Source organism: Ovis canadensis, chromosome 19 (genome assembly GCF_042477335.2).
Source record: "Ovis canadensis isolate MfBH-ARS-UI-01 breed Bighorn chromosome 19, ARS-UI_OviCan_v2, whole genome shotgun sequence".
Taxonomy (NCBI): domain Eukaryota; kingdom Metazoa; phylum Chordata; class Mammalia; order Artiodactyla; family Bovidae; genus Ovis; species Ovis canadensis.
The window spans coordinates 47,260,114-47,277,484 of record NC_091263.1 but is presented as its reverse complement, the minus strand read 5'-3'; the positions used below and the strand labels follow the sequence as shown (position 1 = coordinate 47,277,484).

Here is a 17,371-nt window from a genome sequence, read left to right as displayed (position 1 = left end):
GTTATCATTTAAAGAGCTGAAATCTCATGTCCTAATTAAAAGCGTAAGAACTCTGGACTCAGAAAAAGAGGTTGAAATTATGAGCAACATTCTCAGGTAAGTCTGTAAATTCCAAAGCTTCAGCTTCTCTACTGGAAATAGGAAGTCAATATACTTAGATGCCAGCTTTTAGGTAACATACCTAAAGGAGACACCCCAGTGCCTGGCACAAGGGAAAACTTCAACCAGCTGGAGTGTGCTGGGTCAAAGAGGAAAGGGGAGGGTGGCACTGCTCTTTGTAAGTTCCTAATTCTGGCATTCACGAGAAATAAATGTATAAATCTAAATGGGGTGAAATTCTAAGAACTGACACCTTAAAGGAAAGGTCAGTTAAAAGATAAACAGTGACTTTCAAAAGCAGAAATCATGAAGTATTCTGACTTCATTCCTAGCAAATAATAACACTGTGTGCCAGAAACTAAGAGGAAAAAGGACTCCATTTATAAAAGTCAGGTCATTACAGTGTACGCCTTCAACATAAACAGTGCTGGATGTCAATTATATCTCAACAAAGGAAAAGGCAAAGAAAAAAAAAAATTACTCCCTTTTTAGACCCGTATCTTAGGTGAATGTTTGGAAGGACTTTTTTATTTTCACCCGGAAAAATCCTGCCAAAGAGCACATTTTCAAATAAACAAGGAAAATGATGTCTTATGACAAGCCATCTCCTTTTCCCAGATTAGCACACAGCCCGCATTAGCTTCTCATGAATCGTTCAGCAACTTCATAGCACTTACTGAGGGAGACCAAATGTATAAAACAGCAATTGGTACCAGGAGGATTTATAAAAGAGGGAAAAAACGAAGGCTCTGTCCTCAAGAAATAGGCCCCACTAGAGTATTATTCTGTGGAATGCTCTCAAGGTAACGGTTAATATGGGGGCGTCCCTGGTGGCTCAGTGGTAGAAGAATCTACCTGCCAATGCAAGAGTCATGGGTTGGATCCCTGATCTGGGAAGATCCCACATGCCGCGGAGCGACTAAGCCTGGGCTCTAGAGACCATAAGCCACAACTCCTAAAGCATTTCACCCCTCCTCCTCGTCCCCTCTCCCCACCGCACTACCCTAGAGTCTGTGCTCTGCAGCAAGAGAAATCACCGCCAGTGAGAAGCCCGGGCACGGCCACTAAACAGTAGTCCCCACTTGCCACAACTAGAGAAAGCCCGTGCAGCAACAGAGCCAGCACAGTCAAAAATAAATAAATAAAATAATAGAAGTTATTTTCTTTTAAAAGAGCGAAAACTGTTTGATGTATGTTTATGAGATTTGTTCAACTGTTTAAAAACAAAAATTAATATGAGAAGGAACATGGGCTGATAGTGTTAAGTTGGAAGAAAAAGGCAGAGTTATAAACACAGGAAAGAAAGGATGCAGATCTACCCTCGCCTATTATTCCAACTTTATATTCTTTATTGCATAAGTAGCTACATAAATTCAACCATTTGCACATGTTCAACCCTTCCTCAGACAGATCAGTGTTTTCTTTGCTCCATTTTAATCTGCATATTTTAAAAATGTGTTGGAACCTTGAACACAGCATTTTTACCTGCTTGCATTTCTAAAACCTAAACCTGTCTGATTTCTGAACCTCAGATTTTGTCATGTAAGAATTACGACTTCAGGAAGTGGAGCACATTAAAAATATGATCAATAAATTAGAGGAATTCTGAAATATTTGTGACAGGGGGCTCTCTATATTTCATCGTAAGCCCAGCCTCTCATGAATTTGGATGTGGTGTGGCACAGAAATCTCCATTTCTTGTAACAAAAAGGATAATAGTTACAATTTGTGTTTCTTCTCTCCAGGGCAGCAAGTTCACAAAGCAAAAGCTGTGCTTGCATGTGGAGAATTGGAAGCTTTAACTATAAATAGGACAATAATTTTAACTTTTTTTTTTTTTATCAAGAATATATGCCAGGGCTAACTTCCAAAAGAATTTCAAGTTAGCTTCAGTCATGGAGACAGCATCACAAAGTCTGCCTGAAGAGGCCACAGGCCTTCCTTTCCCACCTACACTGCATACAGGGCTCTTAATTTTTAAAAAGTTCTATTGAAGCACCAGCTAAAGCAAGGGATTAGAGAAACCACATGGGGTAAATTTAGTTGCAAAAGGAGTACCCAGGCATTTTTCACTCATGTTTCAATTTTCACTGAGTTATTTGACAATGATATGAAAGTTTCTTTAGCACGCCAGAACATAAAACAGTGGGAAGTTCACTTTTTCAAGAGAAGAAAGCAAAAAGTAAATCTACTGTTCAATGTCACCTTGCTACTGTTGTTCAGTCACTAAGTCATGTGTGATACTTTAAGACCCCATAGACTGCAGCATGCCAGGCTTCCTCATTCTTCATTATCTCCTGGAGTTGCTCAAACTCATGTCCATTGAGTTGGTGATGCCATCCAACCACCTCATCCTCTGTTGTCTCCTTCTTCTCTTGCCCTCAATCTTTCCCAGCCTCAGGGTCTTTTCCAATGAGTCAGTTCTTCACCATCAGGAGGCCAAAGTATTGGAGCTTCAACTTCAGCATCAGTCCTTCCAGTGAATATTCAGGGTTGATTTCCCTTAGGATTGACTGATTTGATTTCCTTGCTGTCCAAGGGACTCTCAAGAGTCTTCTCCAGCTACTGCAATTCGAAAGCATCAATTCCTCAGCACTCAGCCTTCTTTATGGCCCAACTCTCACATCCGTACATGATTACTGAAAAACCATAGCTTTTCCTATATGGACCTTTGCCAGCAAAATGATGTCTCTGCTTTTTAAAACACTGTATAGGTTTGTCATAGCTCATCTTCCAAGGAGCAAGTGTTTTTTTTAATTTTGTGGCTGCAGTCACCATCTGCAGTGATTTTGGAGCCCAAGAAAATAAAATCTGTAACTGTTTCCACTGTTTCCCATGTATTTGCCATGAAGTGCTTCCCAAAGTTACAGGAACACATATATCAGTAAAAAGGAACAAAGCCACATTAACCAATAAATAAAACAGAGAAATTAACTTCTCACCTGCATCTAGTTTCATGAAGTAGGTTGGTTTTTCAATAACAATGTCACACTGAGCATCTTCTACAGGTCTGAAGTTGAGCTCAGTGTAGCTCTGTAGCTCCGCAAACCTGGAATTAAGAATCAGGAGATGCTTTAAAGGGCTCCTCCTGTATCTCTTGTTGCAATACTGTAATTCAGGATCTGTTCATTAGGTGAGTTTTATTTCCAGAAAATACTCATAAACACATATGAAACTTCTCAAACTTACTAATACTTATGCAGCTTGAAAGCAATTTTAGTGTTTAGACAAGAAACAAATGATTTTAAATTTCAGCCTAATGTGCAAGAGCAACTGGGAACATTTCTGACAAAGAAGAAATTTCCACAGAGAGCTGGAAAAACAAAAAAATCTACCAGTAATGTGGAAAGATTCAGAAAGGTTTCTTGCAGTCCGGCAAGGCTCAGAAGGAACACTGACCCAGAGAACCTTTTTGGATTCTGAGAAAGACGGCATACCGAGACTTATCAAGTACCTTGGGAAAAACTGCAGACAACTACATTTCCCAGAAGAAAGAAAACTCTGTTTCTCGGAAAACCACTTCTGAAGCCACTTGGTACAATTTTATTCCATACAAAAGAAGACAATCACAAGTTAACCTACAGATCATTTGTAAACTTTTTATCTTTGAGACTATATGTGACTTAAGACAAGTATCAAAGAGATCCTTTTAAAACACACATAATGCTAAAATATTTATTCCAGTGGTTTCAAAAATATGTCCACAAATTCTTCAATACTTCTTCCTTCCAGAGGTGGAGATGAATTCCCTGCCCTGGAGGGTGAGCTGGACTTAGTGATTCACTTGTAATGAACAGAATATGGCAGAAGTGATGGTAGTCACTTTCAGTGTGACCATTAGGGTATAAATATAAAGACTGAGGCCTCCGTTTGGGGCCATGCTTACACATGTTCTCTCTCAGACAATATGATCTCGGGGAAGTTGGCTGCCAGGCTGTTGGCAGCCTCAGGGAGAAGTCCATATGGTAAAGAAATGACACCTCTAGCCAACAACCAGAGAAGAAAATCTAAAGATAACAGTTACATGAGTGAGTTTAGGAAACAGACTCTACAGGCCCAGCTGTGCCTGAACCCACAGCTAAGCTGCCCCCAAATCCTGGCTGTCAGAAACTTTGTGTGATAAAAAATTTCACTGTTTTAAGCTGCTAAATGTTTGAGTAATTTATGATACAGCAATAAATAATTAACATAAATATACCCTAGGGAACTATCATGATATCAAAAGATACAAGGAAACAAATATCTAATATTTGATTTTGGATCTCACATATCAAAGTATACTAGGAATAGAAACGCCCACTAGAAAATACGATGCTTACTCCAAAAGTCTCTTATGTGAAGTTAAGATCTTGCACTGCAAACTCTAACATGCCACATAAATCTGTGAAAGACAGTTTTCCTGAACAGTTTGCTTAGCATGAACGTTTGACATCAAAAACGAACACTCAAAAAAAAAAAGAACACTCTTTGAGATAAATCTTAATATTTTTTTGGATCTCTTTTTAAAGCAAAGGAAATAAAAGCCAAAATAAATAAACAGGACCTAAGTAAACTTAAATGCTACTGCACAGCAAAGGAAACCCTCAATGACATGGTAAGACAACCTAAAGAATGGGAGAACATATTTACAAATGATATGACTGATAAGAGATTAATATCTTAAATACATCAACAGTTCATACAACTCAACATCAAAAAACCAAACAACTCAATTAAAAAATGGGCAGAAGACCTGAATAGAAATTTCTTCTAAAGACAACACACCAACAGCCAACATGAAAAGATGATCAACATCACTAATGAAAACATGATCAACATCACTAATCATCCAGGAAATGCAAGTCAAAATCGCATCTGTCAGAATGGTTATAAGGAAATATTATTGCACAACCCAGGGAATATAGCCAATATTTTATAATAACTAAGTATTGAGTATAACCTTTAAAAACTGTGAATCCCTATATTATATACTGGAAACTTATATAATATTGTATATCAACTATATCTCACCAAAAAGAAAGAAAATGAACATTATGAGTGTCCTGTATGACTATAAAGGGAAGCATGACAGTTTCTAGGATGATGGGAACAGTTTCTTTAGTGACTGTGATAGTGGTTACATTTACCTAAACATATGATATAAATTTTACTGAGCTCTACATCCAAAAAAATAAAGAATGCATGAAGTACTGATAATATTCAAATGTGTTTATTTAATAACATTGTACCACATATACACAATGCAGTATTACTCAGCTATTAAAAAGAATGCATTTGAATCAGTTCTAATGAGGTGGGTGAAACTGGAGCCTATTGTACAGAGTGAAGTAAGTCAGAAAGAAAAACACCAATACAGTATATTAACGCATATATATGGAATTTAGAAAGATGGTAACAATGACCCTTTATGTGAGACAGCAAAAGAGATGCAGAGATAAAGAACAGAGTTTTGGACTCTGTGGGAGAAGACAAGGGTGGGATGATTTGAGAGAATGGCATTGAAACATGTATATTATCATATGTGAAACAGATCGCCAGTCCAGGTTCGATACATGAGACAGGGTGCTCAGGGCTGGTGCACTGGGACGACCCCAAGGGATGGGAGGGGGAGGGAGTTGGGAGGGGGACTCAGGATGGGGAACACATGTACACCCATGGCTGATTCATGTCAATGTATGGCAAAACCACTATAATATTGTAAAGTAATTAGCCTCCAATAAAATAAATTTTAAAATTTAGAAAAATTAAAAAATAACATTGCACCAATGTCAATTTCCTGCTTTGGATTACTGTACTATGCTTATCTAAGATGTTATCATTAGGGGAAGCTGGGGTAAGGGTACAATGGAAATTCCTTGTACTCTTTTTAAACTTCTTATGCTACTTTTGAATTATTCTTAAGTGTCTATGACTCTAAAGTTATCTAAAAATATAAAGCTTTTAAAACCCCCCAACTCTCTAATTTCCAGAGATAGTAAATGTCTTGAGAGACCTAGTTTAATATTCAAAAAATTTTAAATCAAAACGTGTTCTTCAATCTATCTAAAGTTCAAAAAGCTTATGACAGGTGCTTAAAATCAGGGTAGTGTTTATCTTTGGAAAGGAAGATGGGGTTTGCATTTGGGAGAGAGCCTGGGTAGCAGATGGTCTAATTGTGAACCAGGTAAGAGTTACTCAAGTGGGCTTACTTTTTCAAAATCCAAACTGTACATTTCTCTATATGCTTGGTATCTGCTTTAATAAGTATGTATTTTTTTTAATGTATTCTCCAAAACACATGTAGCAATTATGAGGAGCTAAAAAAATTCATTTTTGAACTTTTTTGTTAGCAAACAGTAAACAGTATCACTTCCTAATATTTTATGAACACATACTTAAGTCAAATACAACTGATGATTCACTCTGGAGCCATCACTCCCCAGAAGCTCAGGCCAAATTATCCACAAATGGAGTCACATTTTCCATTTAGAGTCCCTACCAAAATTCGTAAGCATCAAAAATAAAGACAAATACTTCGGAAACATATTCTCCGCCCCTACCCCCCCCCCCCAAAATATCTTACCAAGACTGCAGAGGGCTTTTGCGCTGACCTTGAGACATCAATGAACGAATGTCAAGTTTACAGTGTCCTCCAATTTCCCCACTCTGGACAAAATCTTCCTTGAATCTAGTGGTTAACAAAAAATTGAATTTGGAATTTTTTTTCATGACTCAGGCACACAGGTTATAACTAAAGTGGTCTACCAATTTCCAAAATCAGTTTCTCATTAGAAGTTAACTCTTATAATAGAACATTTCAAATTTCTACAAAGTAGCAAAATCATATCTAATGTAGCCATCACATAGCTTCATAATGATCAACTCATTATGACAGGTGTGGGTCATTCATCTCCCTCTCCCATTCTCAAACCTCCTAACCATATTATTAGGAAGCAAATCCAAGGCATAATCCTGGACCTGCAAATATTTCAAGATTTTCCTTAGATTTTAACATCCACTACTGAAGTACCTGTCATGGTTTCTCTTGATGTTTCTTAAATCAAGGTAGATATTGGTGGCTCTGCAGTACTGAAGGTAACGGGAACACACGAGACTTGAGTCATTCTGAAATAAGGTGGAGAAACAAGAAAAAGATAACTGTGAGCATTAACAGTGCAAGGACACACCCAGACTTGCTAGACATCCACACACTGTGATGAATACTTCCCAATGACACTTCTGTTTAAGAATTTTCCTCCCTGGGAGGCATTGCCCAAGCATACTTTTGCCAACTTGCACACTTTTAGGTTACTACAAAGAACTCCAAAATGTTCTATTTCTTTAATTTTCAAACTTTTAAGAGCCCAGAGTTGTATGGTTTATGGTTCAGTTTATCTTCATGAGAAAAAAAAAGGGCACTCAGAACCCTCACTACCCTCACAGCTGTGTGAAAAAGCATTTTCAAAGACGAGCCAAAGGAAACAAAGAAGAAGGCACATGTCACAGACCTTAAAACGCAAGGCAGGAAGGGTAGTTTGTCAAATATGAGTTACTTTCAGCAAGCCTTTCCCCAGTAGTTTAGCAGTAAAGAATCTGCCTGCAATGTAGGAGATGCACGAGATGTGAGTTCAACCTTTGGGTCGGGAAAATCCTTTGGAGGACGGCATGGCAACCCACTCCAGTATTCTTCCCAGGAAAATCCCATGGACAGAGGAGCCTGGTAGGCTACAGTGCATGGCGTCGCAAAGAGTCAGACACAAATGAAGTGAGTATGCATGCAGGCAAAGGAGTTTAAGAGTCAGCCATGGAGCCTGTTTCTACTTCTGCCAACTGTGTTGAAAGAGGCTTGGGCGGAGCTCAGGAACATTCAGTTCAGCTCAGTCGCTCAGTCGTGTCAGACTTTTTGCGACCCCATGAATCACAGCACGCCAGGCCTCCCTGTCCATCACCAACTCCCGGAGTTCACCCAAACTCATGTGTATCAAGTTGGTGATGCCATCCAGCCATCTCATCCTCTGTTGTCCCGTTCTCCTCCTGCCCCCAATCCCTCCCAGCATCACGGTCTTTTCCTATGAGTCAACTCTTCGCATGAGGTAGCCAGAGTATTGGAGTTTCAGCCTCAGCATCAGTCCTTCCAATGAACACCCAGGACTGATCTCCTTTGGGATGAAATGATTGGATCTCCTTGCAGTCCAAGGGACTCACAAGTCTTCCCCAGCACCACAGTTCAAAAGCATCAATTCTTCGGCACTCAGCTCTCTTCACAGTCCAACTTTCACATCCATACATGACCACTGGAAAAACCATAGCTTTGACTAGACGGACCTTTGTTGGCAAAGTAATATCTCTGCTTTTGAATATGCTATCTAGATTGGTCATAACTTTCCTTCCAAGGAGTGCATCTTTTAATTTCATGGCTGCAATCACCATCTGCAGTGATTTTGGAGCCCAAACAATTAAAGTCTGACACTGTTTCCACTGTTTCCCCATCTATTTCCCATGAAGTGATGGGACCAGATGCCATGATCTTCGTTTTCTGGAGCTTTAAGCCAACTTTTTCACTCTCCTCTTTCAGTCTCATCAAGAGGCTTTTTAGTTCCTCTTCACTTTCTGCCATAAGGGTGGTGTCATCTGCATATCTGAGGTTCTTGATATTTCTCCTGGCAATCTTGATTCCAGCTTGTTCTTCTTCCAGTCCAGCATTTCTCATGATATACTCTGCATAGAAGTTAAATAAGCAGGGTGACAATATACAGCCTTGACGTACTCCTTTTCCTATCTGGACCCAGTCTGTCGTTCCATGTCCAGTTCTATCTGTTGCTTCCTGACCTGCATATAGGTTTCTCAAGAGGCAGGTCAGGTGGTCTGGTATTCTTATCTCTTTCAGAATTTTCCACAGTTTATTGTGATCCACACAGTCAAAGGCTTTGGCACAGTCAATAAAGCAGAAATAGATGTTTTTCTGGAACTCTCTTGCTTTTTCCATGATCCAGTAGATGTTGGCAATTTGATCTCTGGTTCCTCTGCCTTTCCTAAAACCAGCTTGAACATCTGCAAGTTCACAATTCACATATTGCTAAAGCCTGGCTTGGAAATTTTGAGCATTACTTTACTAGTGTGTGAGATGAGTGCAATTGTGTGGTAGTTTGAGCTTTCTTTGGCATTGCCTTTCTTTGGGATTGGAATGAAAACTTACCTTTTCCAGTCCTGTGGCCACTGCTGAGTTTTCCAAATTTGCTGGCATATTGAGTGCAGCGTTTTCACAACATCATCTTTCAGGATTTGAAATAGCTCAACTGGAATTCCATCACCTCCACTAGCTTTGTTCGTAGTGATGCTTTCTAAGGCCCACTTGACTTCACATTCCAGGATGTCTGGCTCTAGGTGAAGGGTGGACCCTAATCCTAAGTGCTTATGATTCTCTGGGGCTTTAAAAACTATCACTGAGCCCTTTGCTGTAAGCCTGGCCCTGTATGGAGCATTTTTCAGTGTGGAATCTCATTTCAGCTTTACCACAAGTTATAAAACAGGCGTGGCTTTAAAGCAGAAGCAGCTGAACACGGAAAGGTTGGGTGCCCTTTCCACAGATCAAGATTTGAACCCCATAATCCATTCTTCTCCTATTACCCCAAATTGCCTCCTGACAATGTGTTTATCACTGAGTGCAATGGGGTATGAGTGAAAGCACAAGAAAAAGATCTGCATTTTAATTCTAGAAAGATTGAAGGCAAAGGAGAAGGGAGCGGCAGAAAATGGTTAAATAGCATTACTGACTCAATGGACATGAACTGATGACATGAACTCTAGGAGACAGTTAAAGATAGGGAAGTCTGATGTGACCTGGTGCAGTCCTCGGGGTCACAAAGAGTTGGATGCAACTTAACAGCTGAACGACAACAACAACAGAATTGTAAAAGACCACACTTAGTAGCTGTGTGGTCTTTGACAGGTTGCTTAACATTTCTGAGGACTCAGTTTACCTCTCTAGTCCAACAGCACAGATAATACCTGCCCTGCCTATCTGTTATACTGTTCGTGAGAATCAAACCAGATAACATACTGAAAAGCTTTTTGCAAAATGTAAAGTGCCAAAAAATACAGAGCAGCATGGTGGGAGTGTATCACCTGTCCCAAACTACCAGCAAGGAAATTTATAAAGATGTAATTCATCAACTTACCTTCTTTAGTGTATGTTGAGGGGAATAATTAATTATAAAACTAGAAATATTTGACCGACCTCAAAATATGACCACCTGATAATATGTGTGTGAAAACAAGGACATGGCTTCCAACTTGGTTTTGGAAGTTAAATAAAACTTTAAGCCAATAAATATGTGAGAGTGAGGGTTTCCTCTCATAGTGCCCTCTATCTTGTATTTATATTACAATCTAACTATTATGAGTGCAAGCAATTAAGAGGTGCAAAGTATTATGTATAAAACAAGCTAAAAGGATATATTGTACAACACAAAGAATATAAGCAATATTTGGATTATAACCTTTAAAAGTGTGAGTCTGAAATCACTATATTGTATAACTGTATCTTACACAATATTATACATCAACTATACCTCAATAAATAAATGAATAAATAGATACCACAGGTATTTTTAAATAAACATCTTCACTTATGAAGGGGTTGAACATCCACCTTTTCCTTCGGCTGGCAGAGCACATGGAGCTCCTCCAGACGCTCTCCGGCGTATCCGAAGTCAGCTTGCTTCCAGAATATTTCCTGGGCTGATTCAAGAGTGTCCGTCCTGTTTGCAAACAAAACAATTCTGTGATTTTCAACTTTTTACTTTTTCTGGACCTTAAATTTTCTAAAGGTTACATTGCTAGAAGTCAGTCATTATTTTCTTAAGTAAACTATCATAATTTTAAAAATCTACCCTCACTACGTGAGGTTACCAAAATAAGTTATTTATAGACTTACTCCCTGATAATAAGCATACACAATGGAAATCAGGATCATTTGGAACTGAAGACAATAAACTGTTAGTTACTGTATTTTCTTTGCCCCATTAACCCTGCCTGTATTGGAAATACTGATTATACTTAACTCTCTTCTCCAAAACCAAAGTCAGCCATCCATCTCTTTTCTTAGCATATGGTGAGGAAAAGTATTTTCTGTGAACCATACTGTTCACTCCTCTGGCAGAGGAAATGAGAGATATTCCTGTCCCAGTGGGAGACAGTCAAAACAAGTGAAATTACTCATGAATGTGTAAGCAAATTAATATCTAAAAGAATTATTATCTAATAGCAAAAGAGTCTAGCTGGGAATTGATGTTTCAGCATACACTGCAGAGAAAGGAGACAAGTATAGGGTAGGAGGGAAGTCCATCCAGAAACTTACCATCCCATATCCACATAGCTGCAAACAGGGTAACCAAATCTGAACTCTGGTCTGCAGGATTTCTCATAACCCCAGCAGTATTTCAAGTTTTCTAAGTATTTCTGGAACATAAGAGGTGTGTGTTGAGACTGGTCTACCTTCTGACATTCAGAGAGGACTCATAGATTTTTTTTTCCATGAAAAGAACAAATCTTTCTAGAACTTTCACTTTCACATTTTATAATACATACTCATGAAAGAGAAATAAGTAAATTCTAAGAAAAACAGTCTTGAGATTCTTAACAGCAATTATCTTTCGTCACCAATCCCTTCCCTACCAGGTCTGTTTTCCAAACAAAAGTCTGGGTTTTAGCTAGACTACCACAGATCATTTGAATTGGTATTTTTTTTAATTAACATTTTTTATTTAATTATAGTTGAAATTTACAATGTGTTAATTACTGTTCTGTGGCAAACTGATTCAGTTATATATATATACACATACACATTCTTTTCTTAAATCTTTTGTATTATGGTTTATCATAGGATACCAAATACAGTTCCCTGTGTTAAACAGTAGGACCTCATTATGTATCCGTTCTGTATAGAGAAGTTTACATCTGCTAACCCCAAGCTCCCACTTCATCCCTCCCCCGGCCCCCTTGACTGAACTGAAACTTCTTGACGTAGCTTAAAGAAGTCAAGTGAGTAAACTGATTCTAAAATCAGCCCCAAGAGAGTCATAAAAAATGGAATTTCTATGACCAAAAGGATCACAACTAAACTGAATGGATCAGCAGCTTTATTGATTGATCAGGACCAGCAGAGATCTGGGAATACTTATAGCTCCCTAGCCCTTGGGGGACACACAACTGCTGCAGGCCAGGAGGTTGTTCTGTGGGGCCCGTGGGGGCAGTGCCAGCTGGCTTCCCAGCCCAGCCTGTCCACGTGCTTCCTGTGCCAGCACCATGGGAAAGGAAATGGCTCACAATGCCCCGCTTTGATCTCTGAGGCCTCGTGAGATGTCTGAATGGGCTCCAATTTGAAACCTTTCCAACAACTCTGAAACAGAAGGAAGGCCACAGTAACAGTCTTAATTATGGAGAGACAGAGGTGTAGGTGTTATTATCAAAACGAAGTGCTGAGAGATCCTCTTAAGTGCAATTTAAGAAAAGAGAGGTGTGAAATTCTTCAGTTACTTTTAACTACATATTCTTTTCTGCATCAAATCTAATTTATTTCATTTACAGACTAAACAAACCATACAGACTGCCTATTTCTTCTACTAGTGATTTAGATTTGTAATCTTACCCTTGTGAGCAGGACATACTTCTAAGCAAAGTTGAGTCCTAAGAAACATGAGATGAAATAAAAACATCCACTGACCCACAGTTACAACCAGGAGTCTACCTGCAGATTCAAGTTATGATGGAGGAACTAGTAAACCAGCCTCAATTGCAACCTTTTAAAAATATGCAAGAAGAGGAGAAATAAGATTTACCTTATAAGGACAATGTGAGTCTTTCCTGCAGACTGTGGCAATATGCCTATTATTGTGCAAAAAGAAGGGAATATGCTCTTCCGGCAGGCGGAGGCTGGCATAGTTGAACAGAGGGGTGGCTGGAATGCCATTGGCCTGGGGAGGAGCCTTGTCTTGGCCACTCAGGGGGACCTCAGGAAGCAATGCTCCAAAGACAAGCAGCATGAACATAGCAACCTCCAAACCTAAAGGTCAAATTGATAACATCTTCATTAAGACAGAGCCTTCAAAGTCAAAGGGGTTAAATTAACTTCACTACTTTACTGAATAATGTTCCTTTACTCAACAAATACTGATTGTTGTAGGCCAGGCACTGTGTCAGGAGCTAGGTATATGGTGGTGAATAAAACAGGAAAGACCGCTGCTTTCATGGAACTTAGAAGCTAGTGCAGTAGATATAAAATAAACAACCAAATAAACAACTTCAGATAATGACAAGGGCTGTGAATCAAATAAACCAAGGGCCAGCACATTTTTTCTGGAAAGAGCCAGGCTGTAAATATTTTTGGCTTTATAGGTCAGATAGTGTCTGCGCCCGTCAGGAAAGCAGCCATAGTTCTGCTAGGAATGGGGGGCTGTGTTCTAATAAAATTTTATTTACAAAGATGGGAGGAGGACCTTGACAGGACCCTGTTTACTGATGCCTGAGTAAGTCAGGTAATATGATAGACAACATAGTTCGCTAGTTAAGCATGCAGACTTTGAAGCTAGGCCACCTAGGTTTGAATGTGGCTGCAGCTAAGAAGAATGACCTTCAGCAAGTTATTTAACTTTGCTGTGCCTCAGCTTTTCCATCTGTTAAACGGAAATCAGAATAACCCTTTCTCATAGGACTCCCCAGAGGTAAATACTGGCAACATGTCTAGATATACCTGGCATGTTAAATGCTATGTTAAGTGTTTCTTAAATAAAAGTTTAAAGCTACACGGGATGGGGCAGGGTTGCTAAGTAACATTTAAGCTGAGATCTACACGATGCGGATCCAGGAAAACATGCCAGGAAGAAAGAAGAAAGGAAGTACAATGGGTCCGAGCAAGTGTGTACCTGCTGGATTAAAACTAACAGTCACTGAAGTATGTGAGAATATGCAGCGTGCCAGGTACTCTGCTAAGTACAAGGAGGCAGCAGGAAACTCCTAAGCCCTTGTGAAACTTTTCTTTCGCTTGGTGTAAGAACAATGATATTAAGAACTAAGACTAAGAAAACTCTAGGAGTGAAATCGACAGTCTGCCTCAGAGCTGTACCCTTAAATTCTCTCCATCTTGCTTTAGCATTGAGAAAAGAGATAATGGTCATGAACCTTCCTGCATTTCTAACTCATCCCAGAAGGATTAAATCTCTTAAATCAGATTTTTTTCTTTGTATTTCACAGATAATAAACATGTCATTTGGCGTTCATTTTAGTGATATATTTGCTCTAGTTTTTCAAAGGGTCTCCCCACCAGATGATAAAGCTCTAGTACATATTAGTTGCTTCCCAGCAGGGTCTGCTGTCACTGAAGCATACTGGAAAAATCCAAAGTTCAAAATCAGCTTTCAGTGAATATGGCTGATGGAGATGGGGCCTTTAGAAACAGACTGCTACGTTCAATCACGTCTCAAGTTCCAAGATCAAGCAATCATAACTGAACAGTTGGAATGCCAAGAAGAAATCCTGTTCCCCTCTGCAGTAAATATAATCGTTCTTTTAGGTATCCCTAAAGAGTATCTTGTTATTTGTAATAAAAGTCACCTGAATTAATATTTTAATTGAGACTTTTACCCAACTGTGAGTTCATAACAATTTCACAAAATTTAAAATACACATTAATAGTAACAGTGACTCTAATTATAATGAAACATTTACCTCTTTAATCCTCAGAACCACCCAGAAGTTGCTGTGATGTTTCAGGTATCTAAAATCTGTCAGAAATGAAACACATTGCCTTAAAAAGATGTCAAAGAAGACTTTTGCATCCCAGTGATATTCTGAATTAAAAGAAATATTAAAAGAGAAGATAATGAGATAATCTGTAAGCAGAGGATCTGGCATTTAGTGAGATAAGCCATAACCAGAAGGCCTGGCTTATAAAACCTTTCTCTGCCTTAACAAATATAAGCTACTAAAAGTGAGGTAGCAGGTACAATCCTCAACACAGTAACTTAACAGAAGAGATTCTAAGAGTGAGAAGGAAGGAGATGACCCACTTCATACAGGCACCAACTGGTACAGGCTAACAGGACACTCAGCATTTCCAAGAGCAGACAATCCGACTGGTTCCCACCACAGTAATCCGACTCACCCAATGAAACTGCTCCCTGCTTTCAGATTCAACAGGCAGAATGGCCATTCTCTCCCAGAAACAGGTCATTGTTATGACCAAGTCGACCTTTGGTTAGCCAAGTCCATTGTCCTCTACTGAGCTCTAGCCATAACTAAACGCATGGATCCGTAAACGATTTTTCCGCCAAGCTAAAAATCTAAAGGTTCAGATCAGAAACCTGGCTTTTGCAAAGGGCACGTACCCACTTGCATAAACTAGCAGGAGTGGCTGCTGTGCATGAAAGCACAACCCCAGGGCCTGATAGAGAGCCTTTCCGGGGTTGAGTCCTCTTGCAGGGAGAGCCCCTGAGGGACAGGCGGGCGCACTTCAGGAGATGGACGCTTTAGCAGCTGAGCTACTTTTTCCTTCTGCGCAAAGCTGCTGGTTCCCCCCACCTCTCTATGGGGATATCATGACTGGATTTCCACTGGCCTAAGAAAGGGGAAGGGAAAGGGAGAAAGCTTGAAAGCGAATGAGAGGTGAAACTCCGACAGTGACAAGGAACACAGTGGGTGAGATGGGGCAACACTCTGAGAGAGCTTGTAAAGTTTACAGAAGCCAGTGGACAGGTGAAAAGTTTAAACGCATGTGAGACCCACAAGGACTCCTAAAACGGCTCGCCCCAACTAGCACTAGTTTTACAAGGCAGGAGGCTAGAAAGGGCCTGAGATGGCCAGGTGAGGTCCATCAGCGGTGCGCTGCAACGTCTGAGGAGCCAAAGCGGCGGGGTCGGCGGCGAGCGCCCTTCCGCAGCCATGATGCCGCGCTGGGGTTCGGGGCGCAGAGATTCCCGGGGACCACCCGCCCCGCAGCACCGCACACTGCACCCTCCCAACACAGACCTCAACACGCCTGGGAGGGGCCTGGAAGGAGGCTACGTCCCGGCCTGGGAAACCCGGCATGCTTCCCCGTGCCCAGCGGGCCCGGGGCCCGGCGCGCCGCGGCAGGCGCCGTAAAGGGGCCGAGCCCTCGGTAACGGGAGGATCAGGTCGGCTTCCCCACGTCCTCCTTCTCGGCCCTCGGGCGATGGAAGGCGCGGGCGGACCCGTGGAGAAGCGCCAGCCCGCCGGGAAGCCGCGCCGGGAGCAGGCAGAAGCGCCCACCGCGCGCCCGGGCGAGGCAGAGGGCGGGGGGGCGGGTGAAGATTCCGCGGACCGCGGGGCGAGTCCCACCTGGAGCCTGGGAAGCCGGGGCTGCGGAGGCGGCGGCGACGACGGCTCGGGCTGAGGGAGTCGTCATAACCGGCGACTGCAGCTCACCGGAAACCTCCGGCGCCGGAGCCGGGCCAGGGGGCGCCCGGGAGCTGCCCGGACACCTAGGCCGGGCTGTGCCGGGAGCCGGTCCCCGCCCCGCATGGGGTCCTCGGGGCCGGAGCCGGGACCACGCGCGCACGACCTCACGCGGAGTCAAGGGGCATGGTCCGCAGCTCCCTGCGTTTCCCGCCAGGACGAGGACCTCTGTGCTGCGACCCCGGCCATAGCGCCAGGGGAGGAGGAGGACTTTAAGAAACTGGACTCTCCTCCTTGAGAGGTAGCGAAAAGGCGCTTAAGGGACACTGCGACCGGTTGCATAGAAAACCGGACTCTTTCCCTTCTTCCTTCCCGTTGCACTGAGGTGGAGGGTTACTGTATCCTTATTTAGGGTACAAGTTGCCGCCCTCACATTCATTCTCTGAGCCTGCTCGTAGTTGGCTGCACCTTCTGGTGGTGAGAATTCTTCGAAGCCTTGTACATTATATAGTAGTCCTCTTATCTGTCTTAGTGACTATCAGAAAACTCACCAGCTCAAATGTCACTTTGTGGAGTTTGACTTTTATCCTTTTATTGTAGTTATTTAAATTGCACTGGTTTATCTTACCGTACTTATTTGAACGCCCATCTCCCCACACTTTTACTCTTGGCACTCTCGGTCCATATAGTATACTGTGTAGTGAGAGCACAGTAAAGTTGAGCATTAATGACTGCTTCATCTTGAACTGATCAAAGCTGATGTCATCATACATTTATGCTCAGACACAAAGTCACCGGTTTTAAGTACTATGATCATCAGAAAACACAACGGTTTTTTTCTAAATCTTTACATACTTTTCAAATAATCTTTCCAGATACTGTT

At 41.3% G+C, this 17,371-nt stretch overlaps 1 protein-coding gene across 5 annotated transcripts in view; it reads right to left on the bottom strand.

Annotated features, from left to right (window-relative positions):
- Positions 1 to 16,870, bottom strand: part of EOGT (EGF domain specific O-linked N-acetylglucosamine transferase) — a 56,177-nt gene extending 39,307 nt beyond the window's left edge. For 3 of the 5 annotated variants that reach the window (XR_011250864.1, XR_011250863.1, XM_069561685.1), the window contains exons 1-8: positions 16,432 to 16,870; positions 14,803 to 14,858; positions 12,918 to 13,141; positions 11,438 to 11,538; positions 10,730 to 10,838; positions 7,109 to 7,203; positions 6,662 to 6,766; positions 3,042 to 3,148 (exon numbers count right to left, since the gene is read on the bottom strand). Coding sequence is in view for 3 of the 5 variants with exons in the window: in XM_069561685.1 (XP_069417786.1) it covers positions 3,042 to 3,148; positions 6,662 to 6,766; positions 7,109 to 7,203; positions 10,730 to 10,838; positions 11,438 to 11,538; positions 12,918 to 13,127 (727 nt within the window). In the remaining 2 variants the exon portion in view is untranslated. Of the gene's footprint in view, positions 1 to 3,041; positions 3,149 to 6,661; positions 6,767 to 7,108; positions 7,204 to 10,729; positions 10,839 to 11,437; positions 11,539 to 12,917; positions 13,142 to 14,802; positions 14,859 to 16,101 lie in introns of all 5 variants that reach the window. The other 2 variants (XM_069561687.1, XM_069561686.1) reach the window with 2 other exon arrangements.
- Between the last annotated feature and the right edge of the window lie 501 nt (positions 16,871 to 17,371).